The sequence below is a fragment of the Limulus polyphemus genome, unplaced genomic scaffold, assembly GCF_000517525.1.
Source record: "Limulus polyphemus unplaced genomic scaffold, Limulus_polyphemus-2.1.2 Scaffold149, whole genome shotgun sequence".
NCBI lineage: Eukaryota > Metazoa > Arthropoda > Merostomata > Xiphosura > Limulidae > Limulus > Limulus polyphemus.
In genome coordinates this window covers 554,444-577,339 of record NW_013665759.1, presented here as the reverse complement: position 1 = coordinate 577,339, position 22,896 = coordinate 554,444, and the positions used below count along the sequence as shown (strand labels likewise).

At 35.0% G+C, this 22,896-nt stretch overlaps 1 protein-coding gene across 13 annotated transcripts in view; it reads right to left on the bottom strand.

Moving 5' to 3' along the window:
* Positions 1 to 22,896, bottom strand: part of LOC106475719 (CUGBP Elav-like family member 2) — a 446,359-nt gene that overhangs the window by 39,513 nt on the left and 383,950 nt on the right. For 10 of the 13 annotated variants that reach the window (XM_022380881.1, XM_022380892.1, XM_022380877.1 and 7 more), the window contains 3 exons: positions 9,445 to 9,524; positions 3,523 to 3,663; positions 1,232 to 1,310 (listed from right to left, as the gene is read on the bottom strand). In XM_022380881.1, coding sequence (XP_022236589.1) covers positions 1,232 to 1,310; positions 3,523 to 3,663; positions 9,445 to 9,524 — 300 coding nt within the window. The remainder of the gene's footprint in view (positions 1 to 1,231; positions 1,311 to 3,522; positions 3,664 to 9,444; positions 9,525 to 22,896) is intronic. The other 3 variants (XM_013936393.2, XM_013936451.2, XM_013936401.2) reach the window with 2 other exon arrangements.

Sequence of the window (22,896 nt, the reverse complement as noted above, 5' to 3'; positions counted from 1 at the left end):
TAGAATGGTGCCTGCGATGGGGGTGTTGTCATAAGAGGAGAGGTTGAAATCTCTCAAATTGTTTTCTCTTGAAAAAAGAAGAGCTAGAAGGGATCTTATTGTGGTGTTTAAGATAGTAAAAGGAATAGATAGCGTTGATGCATCATCTTTTTTCATACTTAACAGTGAGAATAGTAGGACTAGAAAACATAAATATAAATTTTGGCAGGGTAGGAGTCATCTTCAGCTAAGAAAGTTTTATTTTTCTAACAGGATGGTTGGCCTTTGGATGTTGTCTCAAAACATTATGTTATGTTAATAAGCTTGTACTTCTGACATACTTATATATAATAAATAGGGGGAATATCACGATGATAGTACTATATAAAAAGGTTTACATGAGAATAAAAAAAAACACATAGGGACAAAACAGGAATTTAAAAACAAAAACAGTGCAAGCCTTCCTATATAAAACTGAAAATTTGTAGTTTATAAAATATGTACTGTTACATGTGCTTGAAAAATATTTCTTTTTTGTTTATTGCTCACCACTGAAAGCAATAAACCAAAATAAAGATTATAATTTAATATTTTAAGAAAGACTATAAAAACAGAATAGGTAATGATCATGAGCAGTTAAAAGCCACCCATGGTTGGTTAAGCTTCATATGCAAGCCACCCATAATGGTATGTAGAAATCCTACCACTAAGCCACCAGGATTGTTGTAGTTCAAGTGATATGAATAACTACACCTTGTTAAAGCCTTTTTTCACCTAAAATCTATGTTTTTTACTTAAATTATTAAGTTACAGTTCAACAAGATGTTTCTTTAAATTAAAACATTTAAATATAATATGACAATACACCTGCCTTATCATCATGACATGAAATACCTTTTAGCGTACAACAGGACAGTGTAATGACAAAAGCTAGTTGATCAGTGGAATTTACTCCTCCATTAATTGTTGTGCTCATTATTCAATTACATTCAACTAATCAATTATTCTCACGAGACTTGGATAGTTAGAATAATCAAAAATAGTATCAATCAGAAACAAATTTTGAATAATCATTGTACAATATTCTCTGGTACATTTTATGTGTTTAGATAAATTAAAAAAGTAGTAAGCCAAAATGATATTAAAGAGGAAAAACACTTACCTGTGAATCCAGTGCTTAAATCAAATGATTCTTATATTAAAATGTTATTAAGTATGTCTACACTGATGTAACTGACCAAAACCTACATACCATAGCATTCACCTCCAGTCAGTTGTGGAAGATTGGTGAAACCTCCAAAGGCCCCAGTCTGGGCAGCCTGCTGAAGAAGCTAACAGTGAGAACAAAGAAAAATTCCCGTATAACCAGACCTGGACATACTTTAATATTAAGGGCATCTGGGTTTCTTTTAACTTGTTCAATTTTCATGACACATAATACATTGCAAGTTACAACTGGTTCATTTAGGTTCATATGTCCAAATAGGTTCATTTAAAATCATTACCTGCCTACTAACAGAGGTAATACTAGTAAACTATTTTCTTAAAAATAAAGATTTTGGCTTTAACAATTTTAGGATGTTATTCAACACTTTTTCCCATGTATAAAAGCTAACAGGTAGGTGTATTTGATTAATCATTTATGGGAGTGTGACTAAACTTGATATAAAGATTACACACTCATAAAGAAGTTTACACACATTAATAACAAACAAAAAAACAACAGTTCTTAAGAAGACCCAATACTCTTTTTTTTAAATACTTCTTACTTTTTAAATGTTCTCAACTAAAAGGGGGGGGGGGGTCAGTTTACTTTAAGAGCTAAAAAAGTCAGAATTCTATGAAGACAGCTCTAAATGCAACAGAGAGGCAGCAATGAAAAAAAATATTGGTAGCAATAAAAATGATAACAAAAGATAACTTCTACAACAAAATTGAGAAAGATGGAGCAGCAAATAAAAATATGGCAGTTTTAAAATGAGGTTGAGTGTGAAAAAGAGACATGTTTAAAACATCAGTGAGATGGTGGGGGAGAGGGGGGAGGTTCAGTAAATATCAGAGGTTTCATTCATTCATCCATCATGACAGAAATGAAAGGTCTAAAAATCTTTCACTAATGTTGCTTCAAAAATGTTGTCAACAAACAGTGTGTCTTGAGTGATGGATGGATTATTACATCTTGTCATAAAAAAGGAAGGCTAAGATATAATTAATTATATCAATACCACTTATATTTCTTGAGAGGTATGTGAATACATTCCAATTCAATCACCTGATTGTTTATAATGATGAAAACAGCAAGTGGGCATAAGCATCTATAATAAGCTTAGACAATATAATCATTAGAAGTGTACCACTACATTTACATTGCTGTACTTTGAATAAACTTATTTAAAGAAACAAAACTGAATAAAAAAAAAAAAAGTTCACAGCTGTCAAACTTGCATGTATTATATGTTTATTTCTTTAACCTAATTTTTACAATAGATAAAGTTTCAAACCTTTAGAAGAAATGTAATTTCAGCCAATTTCTCACATTACCAGAATGCCACCGACTTAAGATAGTTTAAAATCTTGGGTCTGGATAATGTTTACATCCACAGATTATTTAACATTTTACTTTGAACTCAATGATCAAAATAACAAAATCTAAATCTAGGAAGTGACAAAATAATATAATGTATTACACAACACAACTCTATTTTTCATGTCCAAACTATGCACCTGAATTATAGGATAAGCTTATGAATATCACAAATTTTATAAAAGTTTTGTACCGATGTTTATATTCAAATACAACTTAATTTGGTACTTAAGTAAAGTTTATGACTGACCATTCTACTAAAAGACAGAAAGATGTTAAATGTTCAGATCTGCTGATGGCCAACTAGTCAACCAACAGACAAGAAAGTATGTACATTCAAGTCAACTGGTGATCAACCAATCAATAAAAAAGAGCGACAACATTCATGTCAGTATATACACACAAAGGAAAATATGTGACATTCAAGACATCTAGTAGTCACCACTCAACTAACAAACAACTGATGAAACATATAACATTTATGCCTGAAGGTAATCAACAAAAAAACTTAGAAACATCTAAACTTATCTAGTAATCAATCAGACAACCAAGAGAAATAAAAAAAGAAAAAAATTAACAATCAAGTCAACTGACATGGTACTCAATTTGTGAACCAAAATACAAGAAAATTTGTAATAATGAGTCAGATGATGACCAAATAGACAAGGAAACAAGTCAGCTAACATGATGATCAATCTGTGAACTAAAAAACAAAGATTGTAATATTCAGGTCAGACTAAACAGACAAAGAAACATAAAATCAACCTGGCTGATAATCATGTAATTAATCAACAGACATGAAATATCTAAAAGTAAAGTGATCAAACAAACAACCAAAAGACAGGAAAACATACTGAAGTCAGTTGATACAAGAATTAACTAAACAACAGATTAAAAACAAAATTAAAACCACACAGTAAACAAATGATAGGGAAAATATTCACACATTGTTAACTTACTGTTAAGTACTGTGGTGTCAAAGTACTAATGTTCCCAAAATTAGTCATATTCCATAAGTTAGCCATCATCTGTTGTTGTCGTTTTTGATCCTTTTCTTTTTGGGTGTCAGCAAACTTTACCACTAGAGGGCTGCTACACCCCTACAACAGAATGAAAAAAAAATCTTAATTAGAAAATTTTGTGTATGCAGTGAATTTCACTACACAGCATTCTCAAGCATTCCAATTCATCTGACAACATTCTGAAACTTCTGCCGCTGGAGGGTAGAACATGAATTAAAAGCAATATTCACAAATTTGTACTGTAACATCTCAGTTGTATTTTTTTATATGAAAAAAAAAATGCTTGTTAAACTTTCATGTCTACGCTAGGAACCTTAAAAGTCTTCCTTACATTTACTAAAATTACTAAGTTAAGATGTATTTAAAACATAAATATGATGCATTTAGTGTGTACCTGAAACTCTTTAAGATGTCTACAATATCGTAAGTAAGGGCACCCAAGTACAGCTGAAAACAAAAGAGCAGGAGAAATAATTGGGAATTTAGCCATAGAAATAAAATGAAAAAATAATAGATACCAAGCTTGTTAGAAAACTAATTCGTTGTAATGCTTCAATGCCCCCCCGCATTAGCCTTACAATTTCTTACCACTGCAGCTTCGTTTCTGTGCAGCGAATAAATATATATGGATGACATACACCTTTTGTCAGTCCACTTTACTATTGTTTGCGACCTCACCTGAGTGTTCCTTGTGTTTTATTAATTAAGATACTAATTAATTTATATAACACGTGATGGGAAGAAGACTCGGTTAATTTTTCCACGTCTTCTACGGCACTTTATACACAAAAATCAATGAACGTGCCGATACTGAAATATTTAGCACACTCGTCTACGTTACTTCTGATTCGTAATCATAGTTGAATCGGAACCAGGAAAGGATATTTATTTCACTATAAAACTCAACTTCAAGAAGAAAATAAATGAGGTATTTAGTTTTCTTAAATCTGTTAAACGTGTTTTAAATTGATCGAAGTTTTCTTTTAAGTGGCTTGTGGAACTTAAATTTAAAATAAACACTTCATAAAATTATTTACTCTGAAAATTGCCAATTCAAACAATTTACGTCGTGGAACGATCAGAAAGATTAAATGAAAGTAGCTTAATTATTTTTGTACTAAAATATAGAGTAAGACAGACAAGTTTCTTATAACATAAGCCAATTTGCTTGCGTTTAACATACTTTGGTAACAACAACAACAAATATCTGAGTGTGTGTGTATATAAACAAACAAACATATTATGTGTGGGTCCTAACTTAGGCAAAGTTGAAACATGCTTGTGGAATTGTCATATACTTATTAAAACTCCCAAATACACTTTTAAATTTTGTGAACTGTGCAACACGTATAATAAATATAAGTCTCTTAACTCAATTCCAGACTGGGAGCTTTAATTTTCCGTAATAGGCTTAAGCACCGTTAGATTGTTTTCAAACTTCCTCCACTGATTAAGTATATATGCTTGGCTGTTTGCTCAAATTTGGGTATTTATTATATCAATTTAAATATGAAAAAATATCAAAGCAAAGGTGAGTTATCATTGGAAGATTATAAACGCTAATGAACATATGTTTCCACCTATATTGCAACTCTCGATAAAGTTTAGAAGAAACAGACAGTATTTTAATGTTCAGAAATAAGAGAACAGTCCATGATAATATCAACGAACGTTATGACGTCTTGAACTGCAGGTTAAGGTAACCAACATCGTGTACTTTCTTCGATTTTCTGTCAGTTACATCTAACGCTTTAATACACCTAAATCTGACTTAAACCCTATAACAAACTAAGCTCCGTGGTTAACAGTGATTCTGACGGTAACCAATTTGTCGAACCTGGAAGAGGGCCTACAAAGTAGCTTTTCCAAGTGCGACGAATTACTTCATGTAGAAATTTCTGGCTGCTGTAATCACAGAAATGAAGTTTGTAACAGCTAACCACTTTCCGTCTTTCACCCTAATTCCGTTTTATTATTATTATTCCGGGAATGTCACAAACCATTCTCTTACCGGTTTACAAGAGTTTGTCGTCCATTTTTCAACCAAGCTCAACTATTATTTTTGACTACAGCATGTCATAACTGACGGAGAATAAGAAAGTTACGGTACAAAGAACAATTTGTTCGTTTTTCAGAACTTTGCGCAAAACTACACAAGTGCTATCTGCGCATAGCTGTCTTCAAATTGTGAACTGATATAAGGGAAGGCAACTAGTCAACAGCACACACTGCCAACTCTTGGGATACTCGTGTCTGACTGAACAGTTGGACTTGACTGTCCCTTTTATATCGCACTCAAGTCACTAAAGCGTGAAACGCATTTTTGCAGTAACGAGAGCGAACGATGAACCCTCAGATTCACTCGGTCACACCGGTCTCTACAAATATAAAAAACACAGGCTTTTAATAAGTCTGGTGACTGGTCTAAACCGTTCTATTTCTTAATATACTTACACTTTCAAGTCTTAATTAAACGATACAAAATATGGAGTTAAGCATTTACGTGGTACACTTTACATCAATGGTGCTGTCAAAATGAATTATGTATGAGATACGGGGTGAGATTTTAACAATACATTTCTGGTAGTAATGCCTCAGTACAGTTTCATTTCCTGTTAGCTGGAACTTCGTTTCAACAAAATTAAAACTGTACGTTCAACTACCGTATTGCTTTTAAATGGGGTAGGGTGGGAGAGAAGAAAACGATGATGGAATAAAAACCTTTATGTTTCACCCATTTGAGTGTTTGGCATGAAGAACTTAATTGTTTTACAATGTATTTATTGTTGTTGTTTTAATAAAAAAAGCTATCTTATATTTTCATGAATATTAAGAAATATTAACAACAGTTAAATGATCTGTTTTGACCGAAAACACATTTTTCACGTGTTGAATAAACGTGAGCAAAACAAAAGATATCTCAGTGAATCACTATTCTGAAAAATATTTTAAAATATCCTTTGATGAAAAAAAGGACTGTAAAAAATGATAAGCAAAAGTAGGGAGGAAAAGATGGTCAACTTATTTTCCCATGATGCTTCGAAGAAACTTCTAAGTGAGAGCTTCAGGCCAGCTGTTTTAAGAGCTTGGAATGGTTCACATAGTTGCGTTTACTTTAAGTGCCTTACGATTCCTGGAGATGTTTTTGCTTATGGTACCACAAGATTCCTGAAGTTGTTCTTACCAAAATATTCAATCTGTCATTAGATTCTTTGTCAAATTACCACTTTGTGCTTTTCTTTTTCGAGCATTGCTACAGCAATTTAGTAGAATAGAAAAATGCCATGGGTTACTCAGCTTTTTTTTTTATATATTTTTGTTCCTTAGAAAAAAAGAAACGCGGTTGTAAACGTGTCAGATTCACTCACACGTACCTGCTGTACAAAATCTGTTCTTGAGAATTTTCTATATTTTTTTTAAGATGTATGATATCGTAACTAATGCCATTCTGGTAGGTATGCCGTGTGCTTTCCAAGTGGTCGACAGCTTTTGAACACTTTCATATTTTGAAATAAACATTGTGAATTGAAGAAGACGCAACTGATGTCTCGCACGTTTCTAACACATCCTTAATCCATTACCACTATATGTAGCTCGACAGTTTTGGAAGACATCCATTAGCAATTTCATATAAAAGTTCAAGCAAAATAACTTTAACATTATTTAAAGTTCAGTAAAGACATATATATTTTCTCGTTTCAGTGATTAATATATAATTCTACAGGCCTAAGCAGGTGTTATAAATCAGAAAAAAATAGGATCCCTTTGAGTAACAGTGTGAAAGTACACACACACTCATATATATATATATATAATTAGTGATTTTTTTTGTTTAGAAGTTAAGCACAAAGCTACACAATGGGATATATGTGCTCTGCCCACCAAGGGTATCGAAACCCTGTTTCTAGCGTTGTAAGTCCGCAGACATACCGCTGTGCCACTGGCGGGCATACTTAGTGATATTGGAGTTTGAACGTGATAATAAAGAAATGGACCTTTATTACTGTTAGAGTTGAGGTACTTATTATGAGAACAACGTTGCAAGAATAAAGATGATAAAATAATGTAATTTAGTAACTATATCATTCAAGCATAAAAAGAACATCAGCGTTTACTATTCTTATAACTACATTATATATATAAACGACTACAATATTCCAAAATCAACTTATTTAAACGAACCAGCATTTCATAATGTCTTGTACTTAGCACTACAAGATCTAAAGAAAGCTTTTACTATTCTTAAGTGTCAAGGTGGTATTATAAGTGACCAATATCGTTAATGTGTTTGAAACCAAGTCACGTTTTATCAAAGCCAGAATGTTGGTAGTACTGTTACTGACAATGGAGGAACTATAATAAAGTATAAGTACTATAAGTATTGCCCAGTGTTTTTAAAGAAGTGAAAACTGGAATGTGAGAGATTCGAATCAGGAATGTGCCTACCGGGAAAACAGTAAACTAAGCTACTATCTATGAGTCCGTTTCACTTCACCATATAGTAACCTATGTGAATAATTTTTGACATTTTGTCGAATTCATTATTCGATATTAAACAGCGGACCAACTGTTTAATGATTGTATATATCTACGTTACGGAATCTGTTTTCAATTTCACCTCTAGTGAAAACGAATTTTTTAACATATGTATACAAACTAAGTTACTGCTGGCACTCCCAGTTTTCACTTGGTTGGTTATTAAGTTACGCCAAATGGCTTGTAAACCTCAGAATCCGTTTACCATAATTTTGTTGTTGAAATGTTTCAAAAGTGAAAACAACGTCCTTTTTTTGTTTGCATTTTTAGGAAGTTTTGTCATCATTATCATTTTCATAACTACTCCCCAAAAACCATTATGAAGGCTGAACCGAAAGCTGGAAACGTAATTACAACGGAATACCTGAATCGGGATCTGAAGGGACCAAGTTCACCTAAGACATTTTCCTCCACGTAATTACATTTATTTTTTCATTTTCTCATCATCGATGTTTAGGTCTTAAAGACCTGGATGGGTCAGGTGCAAATGATCACGTTAATTTGAAATCGTAGGTTAATCATAGGAATTTGGCTGATGTTGTGGCCTGGAGAAGTGTCTCATTCACATATAGTTTGGGTGGGTATTTTTTTAGTTTTGCGAATATTAACAATTAAGTTTGGGGGTCATTTATTTTGATATGATATTTTTTGCAATATTCTTTAATTGTGGTCGTAAATGAAGGAGTAGAATGACTTTTCCAGACCGCAACACCATCAGCTAATTGTAAAGAAAAACCTAGATTTCCATCCTTAAGGGGCATATTGCTTACATACATGATGAATAGGATAGGGCTAACTACCCTCCTTGAGAGACACCCCCCTCTTGAGTAAATGACTCCGAAAAGGTTCCCCCTATATTTATTTCACATTTTCTGTTCTCCAGAAAGTTTGATAGCCAGCAAATAACACCGTGCAGCAGTTCCATTTCTGGCATATGGAACCTTAGACCATTGTGCCATACCGTGTCGAATGCCTTCTCGATATCGAGAGAGCATGCGACAATGCATTCTTTCTTATTAAAGCTATCTATGATTAATTCTGTTAGTCGAATTAAGTGATCTGTAGTCTGTGTAAATTTTCCAAATTCATTACAGTCAGTCAAGGTCCTCATCGATTTTCGGTTTCGATCTTTTGGGGGTGGGGGTCAGGTACAGTTCTTACCCCACCCCTTTTACGTTACAATTGGACTTCAGCAGCACCCTTTGAAACACGCGCGTTTTTATGATAAAAAGGTGGCTAATCAGTGGTGAAAGTTCGTCCCCTTTTCATCTTGAAGTAAGATTTGTGAGAAGAGGATGACAGTTGTTTACTGCAATTACCTACCTCCATGGTTTGGGAGTGGTTCATGCCTTTGATAGCGTTAATTGCACACTGGCGAGACCCGTACGTCACAAATCCACAACCTGAAAAAGAAAGAGAAAACAATAAAACTGATGACAGACCAATTTCAGTATGTATTTTTAAAGCATGGAGAGAGACTATCATTCTCATGTAGCAACGTAGACGTTTAAAACTGAAAATGAAGAAAATATGATTTATCGCAAGAATTTTCATATATGAATAAGGTCTAAGAAAATTGATGGTAATATAAAAAAAACAACCCTTAAATATATTTATATATATATATATATTAACTGTAGGCCTAAAACTCAACAGTCTTTGAAAGATCGACTACTGTATCCATGTCAACCTTCCACTGGCTGAGTTTTAAATATAATTTGCTTCCACATTTAACAGAATATAATAATAAAGCCTGACTTGAATAACAACAAGCTAATGATGTGTGCGCAACCTTTAGAAACAAATTATTCTAAACAGCAATTTTAAAACTGCTTGAAATCTCACTCCAACACTTTTGGACTATCTTTTCATCCAATATAATCACACACATTTGCACAACTAAACTTTATATACACACCACATATCTCTGTTTACACCAAAGTACAAAACATACTTTGCATATTTAATGTTTCTCAAACATATAAAACAAAAACGTAAGATATTACTGCTTTTATCGTCTTGAGTACATTGTAAAAAGTGATATCAAAGTCTTTTGAATTGTTGCAATACATTTTTTTACCCATTCCTCCAATATGTCTGTTGGCCTAATCACTTTTTTTGTTTATCCATCTGTACATCCATGCTAAATACCAAAGGTTACAATGATCAGAGTTCAGAAAACAACAACAATAAAAAACAAAAACACTAAACGATATGCATTGGAATCTTGATACTTCTACGAATTGTCATTAAATTCCTTTTACTTTCAGCTACAAATCGATTTCTTCTTTCTACCACTTGTCTTTTCTAAGCTAATGCTATTTCACGTATATTTCTGGTAATTATGTTTACATATACTTTATGGCATCTTAAACTAAAAGATCGATTGTTTTCTTAACTTTGGCCAAAAACTTACCAATATTCTTCAGGTATTTTATTAGCTGGTATATAAAAAAAATTATACATTACGGATTTAGTCCATATTTATAACTACTGTTTTGATTCGAACGTAGTTGGTTGGTTTGTTTTACTGAATGGCTATACAACGAGCCTTTTGGGCTGTGATCAATGCAGGTATCAAACCCCTAATTCTAGCGTAATGACATCTGAAAACGCTGGCAGTATATAGAATTGGACTATTCCTTTACGCAAAGGTTATTTTCGGATTCCTGCCAGACTTTATGTAAATCAATTACGCAATTCACAAAGCATAAACTACTGAAAAACGTTTCCTATATATTTTTACATTAAATCACAGATGATTTATGAGAGGACGATAAAACTTTAACGACTTTGTAATCACACCTGGTTGAAATTGTAGACTAAAACTAGAAACTGTAGTACAATAGCTGTGGTATTACGTGTCATGGCTAACAGATCTAACTCTCTTCTGTGATTAAATATTCTCGCACTTAATAAAAAGTCAAATTCAACGTAAATATAACTAAATCATCACCTTTGGATCCACGCTTGCTTCAGAGTAGATCTGTATTTCAAAGAAAACCTTAATTATTGTTAAAAATGTATATATGCGTATATAAAATCTCGTGACAGCCTGATTAATGTTGAAGTAGTCTAGCTTTCAGTGCTAGTCTATGGTATTTCTTACTTTAATATTTGTTGTTAACAAATTATACTATCTTGAACCGTAATTGTATTACCACTACTCTGACATTTCACACATTTTAAGAACATGGTCTAACTTAATGTCCCGTCTGATGAATGAAATACAGCTAAGAACTTCAAACAAAAGGTAGAAAATAGCGGAAGTACTTATACATGGTTTTTTAAAAGTAGCAATGAATAATACAGGGCGTGGCCCTTATTACTCCGGAGGAGAAGCATGAACATACAGCTGCACATATAATAGGCAGATCCGGTTTCAGCCAAAACTTTTAAAGAGTTGTTAGTAGTTCTTTCTTGGCACTTTCAGCTAAATCTTATCTACACTAGGTGTTTGTTAGTTAATTAATGAATGGATCAAATGTGTGTGTTTTTTCTTACAATGTTACGTTACTCTAAAATAGTTCACAAAGTTCATATGGTGTAAAATCAGGTTGATGGAATACTGTGGACAAATGGAAAAAATGCTCGCCATCACAATTTACCTGAACTAACAAGTTGTTTGTTTGTTTTGAATTTCGCGCAAAGCTACACGAGGGTTATCTGCGCTAGCCGTCCCTAATTTAGCAGTGTAAGACTAGAGGGAAGGCAGCTAGTCATCACCACCCACCGCCAACTCTTGGGCTACTCTTTTACCAACGAATAGTGGGATTGGCCGAAGCTTATAACGCCCACACGGTTGAAAGGGCGAGCATATTTGGTGGGACGGGGATTCGAACCTTTGACCCGCAGATTACGAGTCGAGTGCCTGAACCACCTGGCCATGCCGGGCCTCTAACAAGTTGTTATCGAATGTCTCCGGGCCAAGGGCAGTAACAGAACTACATTATTATCTAAGCAGCTTCAATATGGCCTTTCACTTCTCAAAGCTCAAAGATGCACTCAAATCACCGTGGCAATTTATTCACCAATCAGCAGTTGGGTATCTGTAAACTGCGTGACAATCAAAACTTTCAAATTAACGGTAATCTAAAGCCGGATAGCTGGATGAGAAGAGTCGGTCTCCTTTTATCAGATGATGAAGCTCTATTACTATATGAAACCTAATAGAGACCTTTACGGATGTCAAAAACCTGCAGTAAAGCCACAAGATAATCTTTTTCGTTAACAAGTATTATCCGCGTAATGTCATGCACTAGCTCTCTTCATCAAAGCCAAATATTTCAATGAAGTTGACAAAACTGAAAATAAAATAATCGAATACTGTATACACCTTTCCTCTACCGGGCCAAGTGTGATCTAGCGTGCCGGATTATGGGTGGATCCACGTGTTTGTTCCTCCTTTACCATTACAGAACTTTGGGGCCGTGGGTGTGTTATAAGGGTGACGGTCAAATCTCATTAATCAATTAGACAAGAGTGGCTCAAGAGTTTGCGGTGTATGATTTTGACTAACTACCCTCTCTCTAGCCTATCAGTTTAGATAATGCCGTAATGTTTTTCTTTTGTTGTAGTTTTTTTTGCGTTAGCCCTCTCTAGCTTTAAAGCGCTATAAAATACACACTCGTTGGAAGGACTATTTTTCATAAACTAATGTGATACTGTTCTAAGAACTATATTGCGTAAAGTGAATGGCCCAGTTCTTAACGTTTTGTTCTGTTTCAATAAATACGCAACACATCCTTAAGGACGATACATCAATTATGAAAAAAATCATAAATTCATATCTTACCGTCAAAGGTCTACTTACACGTCATTCTTAAGTTGTGTTATAGTGTGCCGCCAACAATACAGCTTAACATGTGAGAAGAAAAGACAAACTTTGTTAAACCAAGTCATGGTGGTTCCATAAGCAGTATTTGTTTTGCTATGAATCATGCGTCATTTTCTTTTGATAACGAGTCTTAGATTGAAATAAGTTGTGAAGAAATTAAAAATATATGACACAACATAGGCAGAACAATTTCTTAGACAGGGCAGGTGTTGTAGGATACAGAAACAATATCTCACCATCATGCCCTTATATCTCGGATATGGAAACAATATCTCACCATCATACCCTTATCTCTAGGATACAGAAACAATATCTCACCATCATACCCTTATTTCTAGGATACGGAAATAATATCTCACCATCATGCCCGTGTCTCTCGGATACGGAAATAATATCTCACCATCATGCCCGTATCTCTCGGATACGGAAACAACATCTCATCATCACGCCCGTATCTCTCGGATACGGAAACAACATCTCATCATCACGCCCTTATCTCTCGGATACAGAAACAATATCTCACCTTCACGCCCGTATCTCTCGGATACAGGTACAGTATCTCACCATCCTGCCTGTATCTCTCGGATACAGGAACAGTATCTCACCATCATGCCCTTATCTCTCGGATACAGGAACAGTATCTCACCATCATGCCCTTATCTCTCGGATACGGAAACAATATCTCACCATCATGCCCTTATCTCTCGGATACAGAAACAATATCTCACCATCATGCCCTTATCTCGGATACAGAAATAATATCTCACCATCATGCCCTTATCTCTCGGATACAGGAACAGTATCTCACCATCATGCCCGTATCTCTCGGATACAGAAACAATATCTCACCATCATGCCCGTGTCTCTAGGATACAGGAACAGTATCTCACCATCATGCCCGTATCTCTCGGATACAGAAACAATATCTCACCATCATGCCCTTATCTCTCGGATACAGAAACAATATCTCACCTTCACGCCCGTGTCTCTCGGATACAGGAACAGTATCTCACCATCATGCCCTTATCTCTCGGATACGGAAACAATATCTCACCATCATGCCCTTATCTCTCGGATACAGAAACAGTATCTCACCATCATGCCCGTATCTCTCGGATACATGAACAATATCTCACCATCATGCCCTTATCTCTCGGATACAGAAACAATATCTCACCATCATGCCCGTATCTCTCGGATACAGAAACAATATCTCACCATCATGCCCTTATCTCTCGGATACAGAAACAGTATCTCACCATCATGCCCGTATCTCTCGGATACGGAAACAATATCTCACCATCATGCCCTTATCTCTCGGATACAGAAACAATATCTCACCCTTGCTGCCATTTTTGTAAGGTGCTAGAAAAATATTTTACAATGCATCATGACCTTATTTGTCGGAATTACGCCGTATGATTTAAGTGAAGACCAGAAAATGGGATTTGATATTGTTATTAGGTCATAAGAAAAATATGAAAATCTTAGTTCCCCTTCCATGTAAAGACTGTAGATGTAACAGACCTACGTTACAAACTGTATAGCTCCATCGATCTACAATGGATCACAGATTATTAATGGTTGATTTATATTACACAGCAAAAGTTTTGCATCACCTTGTAATTATCTACTTATGCATCATAAAGTTGAATGAAATGAGCTCAATAATATTACGTATAAAGACAACATGGAGGAATCTACACAATAACTCGATCTTTCAGCGCCTCATTGAGAGGCTTAAGGAAGTCTTTTAAAAACCTTGGAATGCAATGCAAATTCTAGGTATTACTAGTATGGCTTCCGGTAGACTTCTGCGATATCCTTTTGTAGTTTATCATCATCTTAACATAATTATTATTTTTGAATTACGTCTCATTCTTAAAATTCTAGGGCAATGCAAAAATTTTCGCCATAGTTGTATGTATGTATGTATATATATATATATAATGTCTACTCAAAGGCACGAAAAAAAGTTTATTACAACCCAGTTTGTGAACTGTGGTGTCTGTCCGAGTGTTCGCCTGTCTCCCGTTTGAAAAGCTGCGCGCGCAGGCAAAGCTCAAATTCACTTTTGAAATGACGGGAGAACGGGCATGAATAATATTGATGCCAAAATGTATTTCACGAGCAGGATATTCTACACTAAATTGTTAGGAATTAATCACACTATCAGTATATTTACCGTATGTTATTGTTGAGCTGCTCTGAGCATGACTGAAATGCTCAACAATTACTTTTCGCGGTGGGTGGTATAAGTAGCTCAGAGTTTGGCTCTGAGTGAAACCAAGAGGACAACACAATTAACCTTTTTTCAAGTCCGTGAAATAATTTAAATTCATAGATTGACTTAAAGTTTTCACGTCACTGGGGACGGGTACTTGTGATTGCATGGTATACTTCTGAACAGTCACCTTTCCACATCTTGAGGTAGACGGTCACAGGTAGTAGAAATGTGAGGCGTGTGTGCTTAAGCCTGTTAAACCTTTTTGTTTTAGACTTGGTAGGGCAGACGAATTGACGCGAAATCCGACAAATAATATTTCCCCCTCTCCCATGTTTGTCCTCCTCCTACAGAAACCTCCAAACCAATATATATATATATGATTCTTACACTACAAACTGTAATTTCACGTTAATTACTTTGTTCTTGTTTCCCGTAATTACTTGGATCTGCTTTCACCTCTAACATGTTTCAACTTAAATTTTGCTCTTGTCCAAGGTTTTATTCGTCACTGATGTAAAAATTTACGAAACTGTTTCTTGTTAAAATAATACACATACACGAATATATATATATATTACAAAACAATTTAAAAACAGTATTTAAACCATAATACTCGCTCATCAAAGAATCATATTAAACTGTATCTAACTATGTATACGAAATTAAAACCAAAGTTAAACTAAATTCTATAACATGCACGTAACTAGAAACATGTTTGAACCAGTTCGCTTTTTCTGGTGAGATTCGACTGTTTGGAAAATAACTTTGTCAACAGCACAACCACAATTTAGAATATGATGACGCATAATAAACTTTAAATACAAATTACACTGAGAATATGATATTATGAACACCACATCTTAATAAAGTACGGAAGCATAGACAGCTTGTTCTTATATTCTTGCCTGTAAGAAAAATTACATGTATTTATTTCTATCAGGGTAGACACGTCTGTTTCTTGTCGCACGTAATCCAGCTGATCAATTGTTGCAATGCCCTCGATAGGAGCCCGACTGGCGTCACAAGCTCTAGACAAGCAACTAGTTGGAAAGCAGCACAGTAATACTGTCTGATGTTCTGTCAATCAAGAGTTAGTGGTACTGGTACAGATCCCCCCTTCGTCTTACTAATGGCTGTATTGTGATTTCTTATTCTGAAACTGAACATGAAACATTCAGTAAAATGTTTAATATTTTAATGTTACATCACCAACATTCTAGTGTTATCAATACTATAAAATGGCTTGTGTGTGTGTGTCTGTCTGTATGAAATATTTTCCAACATACCGACCATCCCCCTAACCTAACCTATACTTTATAAATATTTCCCATTTTTACGAGTTTGACACTATTTCAATCCGTCCCTCCCCTAAAACCTACTTCTGGTCGTTATGAAACTTTCACTGTCTTTGGTGATAACCCAGATCTCCAGGAAGCTTAGAAATGCAAGTGAGATAATATACTGAAAATAACTATACTAATATGAAGAAACTGACCAGTAGGGGCGAATTTATATAAAATTTTATTCCAGTATTCTGTAAACCTGCATGACGAATGACGCACACGCACGCTGTCCCCTAACATCCGCACGTATCGAACAAGATAAATACCGCACGTATCGAAGGGACCTTGGTTAATTTTTGTAAGTTGTTTCTTGTGAGAATTGTTTTCTATAATAAACATGCACTCGTACAGCAGTATGAAGGATCGTTATTTAGGCTAATTACTTTAGCTAACATTACGTAACGCTAAATGCTCTTTAACTGGGAGAATTTCATAAAATTTGTGCTTAAAAGATGGCAATGAATAATATGATTCTTTTGAAAACTTGAGCTAGAAACTGATAATCTAGTTTGCTTGGCCTAACCAATCCTCACGTATTTGCACATCCTTTCACCCAATAGTTTTGCTGCTCTAAATCAGCCTTCTTGAATACGTGAATCCAACAAGATAAATACCGTACGTATCGAAGGGACCTTGGTTAATTTTTGTAAGTTGTTTCTTGTGAGAACTCTTTTCTGTAATAAACACTAAATCGAAAAGGTAATGAGACAAAGCTTAATACAGTCTGAGAAATTATGTGTGTGCAACGAGCAACTCCAAAAATAGAAAAATTGCGAGATAAGGAACAGATTATTTGGTGTATCCAGGTCCATAATGGGAAGGCTGTGAAGTTGTGAACACATTGTCAAACTAATGGTGTGCATAGTAAACACTCTGGAATAAGCAGAAGAAAAGCAATTATGCTACATAATGAGTGCTATCTGCGCAACACGGCTGCTAAGAGTCGCCAGTATATTGCCCGTGGACGCCACACAGACTTCTGTACTACAATTACAGTGAGAACCTGTGACCAAACGTAGGGAACAGATTTTATGAATCTAGCTACAACTTTGAAAACACCTGGTTCAGCTCTATACATAGTTACCAAACATCACAGCACAACTTACTTGAAATTCGTTGTGGTCAATACAATGAGTCAACTCTTTGTGTCTAAGGATCTAGAGGTGAAAGAAATACTCAGTGCAACATCAATATATGTGACCGACTTGGTGATGGTTCAGTTACAGTGTGGTGAAGGATCAGTACGAGAGAATGTACACATTTTTTGTGTTCTTCTGAGAGGTAGATTTACTGCTAGACGATAAAATGGCGCAGTATTGCACCCAGTTACACGACTGTTTTCGGGTGAAAATTGAACTACAGTTCATCCTGATGCATAATAATGTCTGGTTTCATATTGTTAGAATCGTGATAGACTAACTTGAACTAAATTACATAGAACTGAGTATCGCTAGCTTAATAGTGGATAATAAATAAATTGGTTAAAGAAATTAGGTTATACAAGTCACTATCACATAAAACGGTATACTTTGTGCATAATAATTCCGAAAAGTCATAACCCAAAGAAAGTCAGTACCAGCCACAAGTCAAAGATTCGGTTTTAATCCAAAGAAGATTGTGTCAGTAAAAGTTCAAAAAGTGTCAGTCATAATTCAATCAGTGTTAACTAGAAATTCAAGACATAGTTGACAGGCTTTGTACTACTATTTTAGCCTTTAAATTATATCAAACTGTTGGCTTTTCACATAATCTGATATTACTTTATCTTCGTATACACTTTACAGTGGGCTGGATACTGAGCTCAAGGTCTTTACCAATAGAGAAGAAATTTATGATTACAGCCATTTACATGTCGTGATCACTGTTAGTGTTTGTATTTCAGAGTCTGTTTTAGGAAACTGACATTACATAAAAGCTCATACTTAGAGGCTTTGAAACTGATTTATCCTTTAAGCAATAATTACATGTTATGTAATAAAACGAATAAAATTACATTTGCATGCCGATGACAACAACAAATATCCATTATTATGAATATATTACTTTCTTCAATGAAAATGGCTATATATATCAGGTCGTCAAGAAATTAATGTCACTTTCTTAGACGAAAAAACCATAACTTATATATATATATCAAAACAAAACATTTATTAAATTAAATAGTCTCCATTCTTATCGATGATGCCTTTCTATCTTACAAACAAGTTGTTAATGTCCTGATTAAAGAAATCACTTGGTTCTGAAGCAAAAAACATGTCGACTCTTTAACACCTTCCACATTTGCATACGTTTTCCTATTAAAATGGTGTTGCAGCGAACGAAAATGATGGTAATCTGATGTTGCCATATCTGGATAATATGGTGGGCGGGGAGAACTTCACAACCCAACTCCATAATCTTGTGTTGCATCAAACGTGCCACATTTAGACGTGCATTGTCGTGAAAAAGAACACCTTTCCGATTGACAAGTAAATGGCGTTTCTGATGAAGGGCTTGATTTAAACGTTCTAGTTGCTGACTATAAATCTTTGCATTGAAAGTTCGCCGTGGATTGAGGAGTTCGAAATGAATTAGTCCTTTGATGTCCCACCAAATGCAAAGCATCACTTTCTGCTGAAATGGTTTTTGTTTAGGACTGAGCCATTGTTTTTGGCGTTTAATATTCGCATAGAGATCCCATTTTTCATCACCGGTGACAATTCTGTCCAAAAATGGTTCACGCGCCAGAAGAGACGAAGCAACATTCAAACGTTGTAAACGATGATCATCCGAGAGTTCGTGAGGCACCCAAACACCTTCTTTATAGAGTTTTACCATATTCCTTAGATGTTTACGTATTGTTTCATGAGAGACGTGCAATTTCAGGGCCATTTCACGAGTGTGTTGCCTTGGGTTAGACTCAACAAGTGTCTTCATAGCACCAATATCAATTACATGTCGGTCCCTGCCATCACAGTTTTTAAGGCTAAAGTCACCTGAACGAAATTTGCTGAACGATCGTTGACACTTACAAATGTTCAAAACAATTTCCATAAACTTCTTTGATATACTTTGTGGCTACAAAGGCGTTGTTTCCCTTCTTGTATTCAAACAGCATTACATGCCGAATATGTGTCATCACTGTAATGGATTAGAGTATACTAAACCTTACACATTATATAGGCTAAACTAACGTGACGTTTAGGCGGTTCGTTTAACTATTATACACGATTTACGTTTTTTTTGCAGAATGATTAATGAAAGCGTTCCCAAACGCGACATTAATTTCTTGACGACCTAATATATATATAGTTTATAATTTTTGCGATAATAATGATACTTCTATCCATGATGGATAAGTAACAATGAATACCACACTCTCTGCATGTTAATAAATTCGTCAAATAATGAGAGAACAAAGAGATATGGTATAATTCTAGATTGATTGTTTGTTATGGATTTCGCGCAAAGCTACACGAGGGCTATCTGCGCTAGCTGTCCCTAATTTAGCAATGTAAGACTAGAGGGAAGGCAGCAAGTCATCACCAGCCACCGCCAACTCTTGGGGTACTGTTTTACCAACGAATAGTGGGATTGACCGTCACTTTATAACGCCCCCATGGCTGAAAGGGCGAGCATGTTTGGTGTGACAGGGATTCGAACTCGCGACCCTCAGATTGCGAGTCGAGCGCCCTAACCACCTGGCCATTCTAGATCGAATACTGTTGGTGACTATAAACACTTGAAATAAGCCTTGAGTCTAAAAAAATAAACAAATGAAGGCCATCCATATCACAAACACACATAAATTAGTAGCATTAAAATCATTAACTGATATATATACAATGCACTGAATCCTCTAAATGGATGTTTCATATAAATATATATATATATATATATAGACACACGCACAGATATTTATTAACAGATAAATGGAAAACAAATGAACACACATACTAAAAATACACACGCACCTTACACCTTTCAGAAAGGTAGAATTCTATCTAACTTTAGTTCAACGTAGCCAAACATACAGAACGTTGCTGTGAATGGTAGAAACCGACTAGAGAAACTGTTTCAAGAATGTATAATACTATGAAGTTACACCAAACCATTGTGTTCAAAAGTAAGTAATACACGTCCTTCCACAATAAACAGGAAAACTCCGTTACATATTTTCTTGAAAAAAGAAAATTTCACAATATTTATGATAAGGCAACATATCCATTGTTTTAGGTGTTACGATGTTAATTAGGTCTCTACAGAGCACTGCCTTTTTATGAATATGTTATCATTAACGTACCACCATTCATCAACTTAAAATGTTGCAGGAAACAAACGGTTCGACAAAAAGGAATAGCTTACCAATACAAATGTTAACTGTTTCTTTGTGGACGCTCTGGTTTCACTGTAATAAAACCTGGAAGAAAATGTACTGATCCACAAAATTTCTTTAGAATACCCTACTTGCCACAGAATGCACCAAGTAGTATGCGTAGCTTCAGCACTAGAGCAAGAATGATTGGTTTGTGAAAGTAATGAGCTTTAAAGGCTTCTTCGATACATTTACATATGATAAACCACTACGTCTAAGGTCTGCACTTCCCAAGCTTCACAATTCAGAAACACTGTATACATATCTTATTCAGAAGCGTCGGAACATATCTGACTTATATAGCAATTGTAAATTATATTATTTCTGGGAGCCATGACCCCAAGCCCCTTAGATTTAGCTGCTTTAGCAGCTCCTTATACTTTCAATCTCTCATTGTAAAATCTGCATTTCTAGCCAAGCACCAGCACATACCACTATTTTGTACATAACAGGCCGACTAAAGGGCTATTTAGTAACCACAAATGATGACATGGCACAAAACTGGGACGAAATCACTTTACCATGCTTATAAATCGTTGTTTGCCAACTTACTATCTTATTAGCATAATGTCGAGATAACGACAACGTAATCAAAAATACCTTAGATGTGAAAAAGAAAGAGAAGAAAAAAGGTGCGGCCAAAAAAAGGATTCAGTGTACGACTTAAAGGAATGAAATAAAAATTGACGGCAAAACTGGTAGCTACACTTATTGCATTGCTAGGCCGCGTATTTTGTTTTACCAAAGAATGCTGCCTGGCTAGCTAATGAATGAATATTTGCTGAAAAAATTATTGTCAATGCTATAAGTGTAGCTGCCAGTTTGGCCGCCAATTTTGATTTCATTCCTTGAAGTCGCACGCTCAATCCTTTTTTGGCCGCACCTTTTTTTCACACCTAAAAAATTTTGATTAGATATCATAACTTTTTGTCAATACACACCAACAAACCACAGCAAGTAAGAAACTGACAGTCGATAGTAACCAACATTAGCTTTAGCATCGCAACCCTATTATTCGGAACAGGCCCAACCAGATTCTTTAAAATATATGGTGGTAATTTTTCCTCTCTAAAACAGTGTTAATAACTTCCTTTACAGTAACACCATGGAATCTAGATTAACGCTTTCTTCTCAGCACTTGCATGCATTCGTACAGCAGTATGAAGAATCATTATTTACGCTAATTACTTAAGCTAATATTACGTAACGCTAAATACTCTTTAATTAGGAGAATTTCATATAATTTAGCAAATTTGTGCTTAAAAGTTGACAATCAATAATAACTGTCCACCCATATGATTCTTTTGAAAACTTGAGCTGGAAACTGATAATCTAGTTTGCTTGGCCTAACCAATACTCAAGTATTTGCACATCCTTTCACCCTATAGTTTTGCTGCTCTAAATCAACCGTTTTAAATCCGAATGACAAAAAAATTAAAAGGCTCCACTTTAACTCTTAGGTGAAGCTGTAATAAAAATTTCAGATCGATATCTCAAGTGACTTATGGCGTAGGCGAGCGCAAGAGTTTAGGTCAAATTTGCGCGGTTTTTGTTGAATAACTTTGCACGTGGCTTATACTTAGACCAAATTTTACACCTAATTGTAGGTTGTAAAGATTTATCAGTGTACCAAATATGAAAAAAAAAGAAAAATCCATAACTGCAACAGCAAAATAGAAACTTCCATTTCACTCTTGCATTTTCGTCAATACCACACTGCAAACTCATGAAAATGAAAATCAAACTTGCGTATTTACACTCACCAAAAAGAAACCTATCATTATACAGGTATTTGAAGAACTTGTAGCAATCCGCCACAATTTAATTCTTCGTATTGTTAGCCGACACTGGTGGATTGCTACAAGTTCTTCTAATATCTATAGAATGATAGGTTTCTTTTTGGTGAGTGAAAAAGACGTAAATACACCAGTTTGATTTTCGATAACGCACTAGTATAAAGGCTTGGTTTGGTCTGATATTTCATTGGTGGTAGTGTCCAGGGTCATTGATGAGG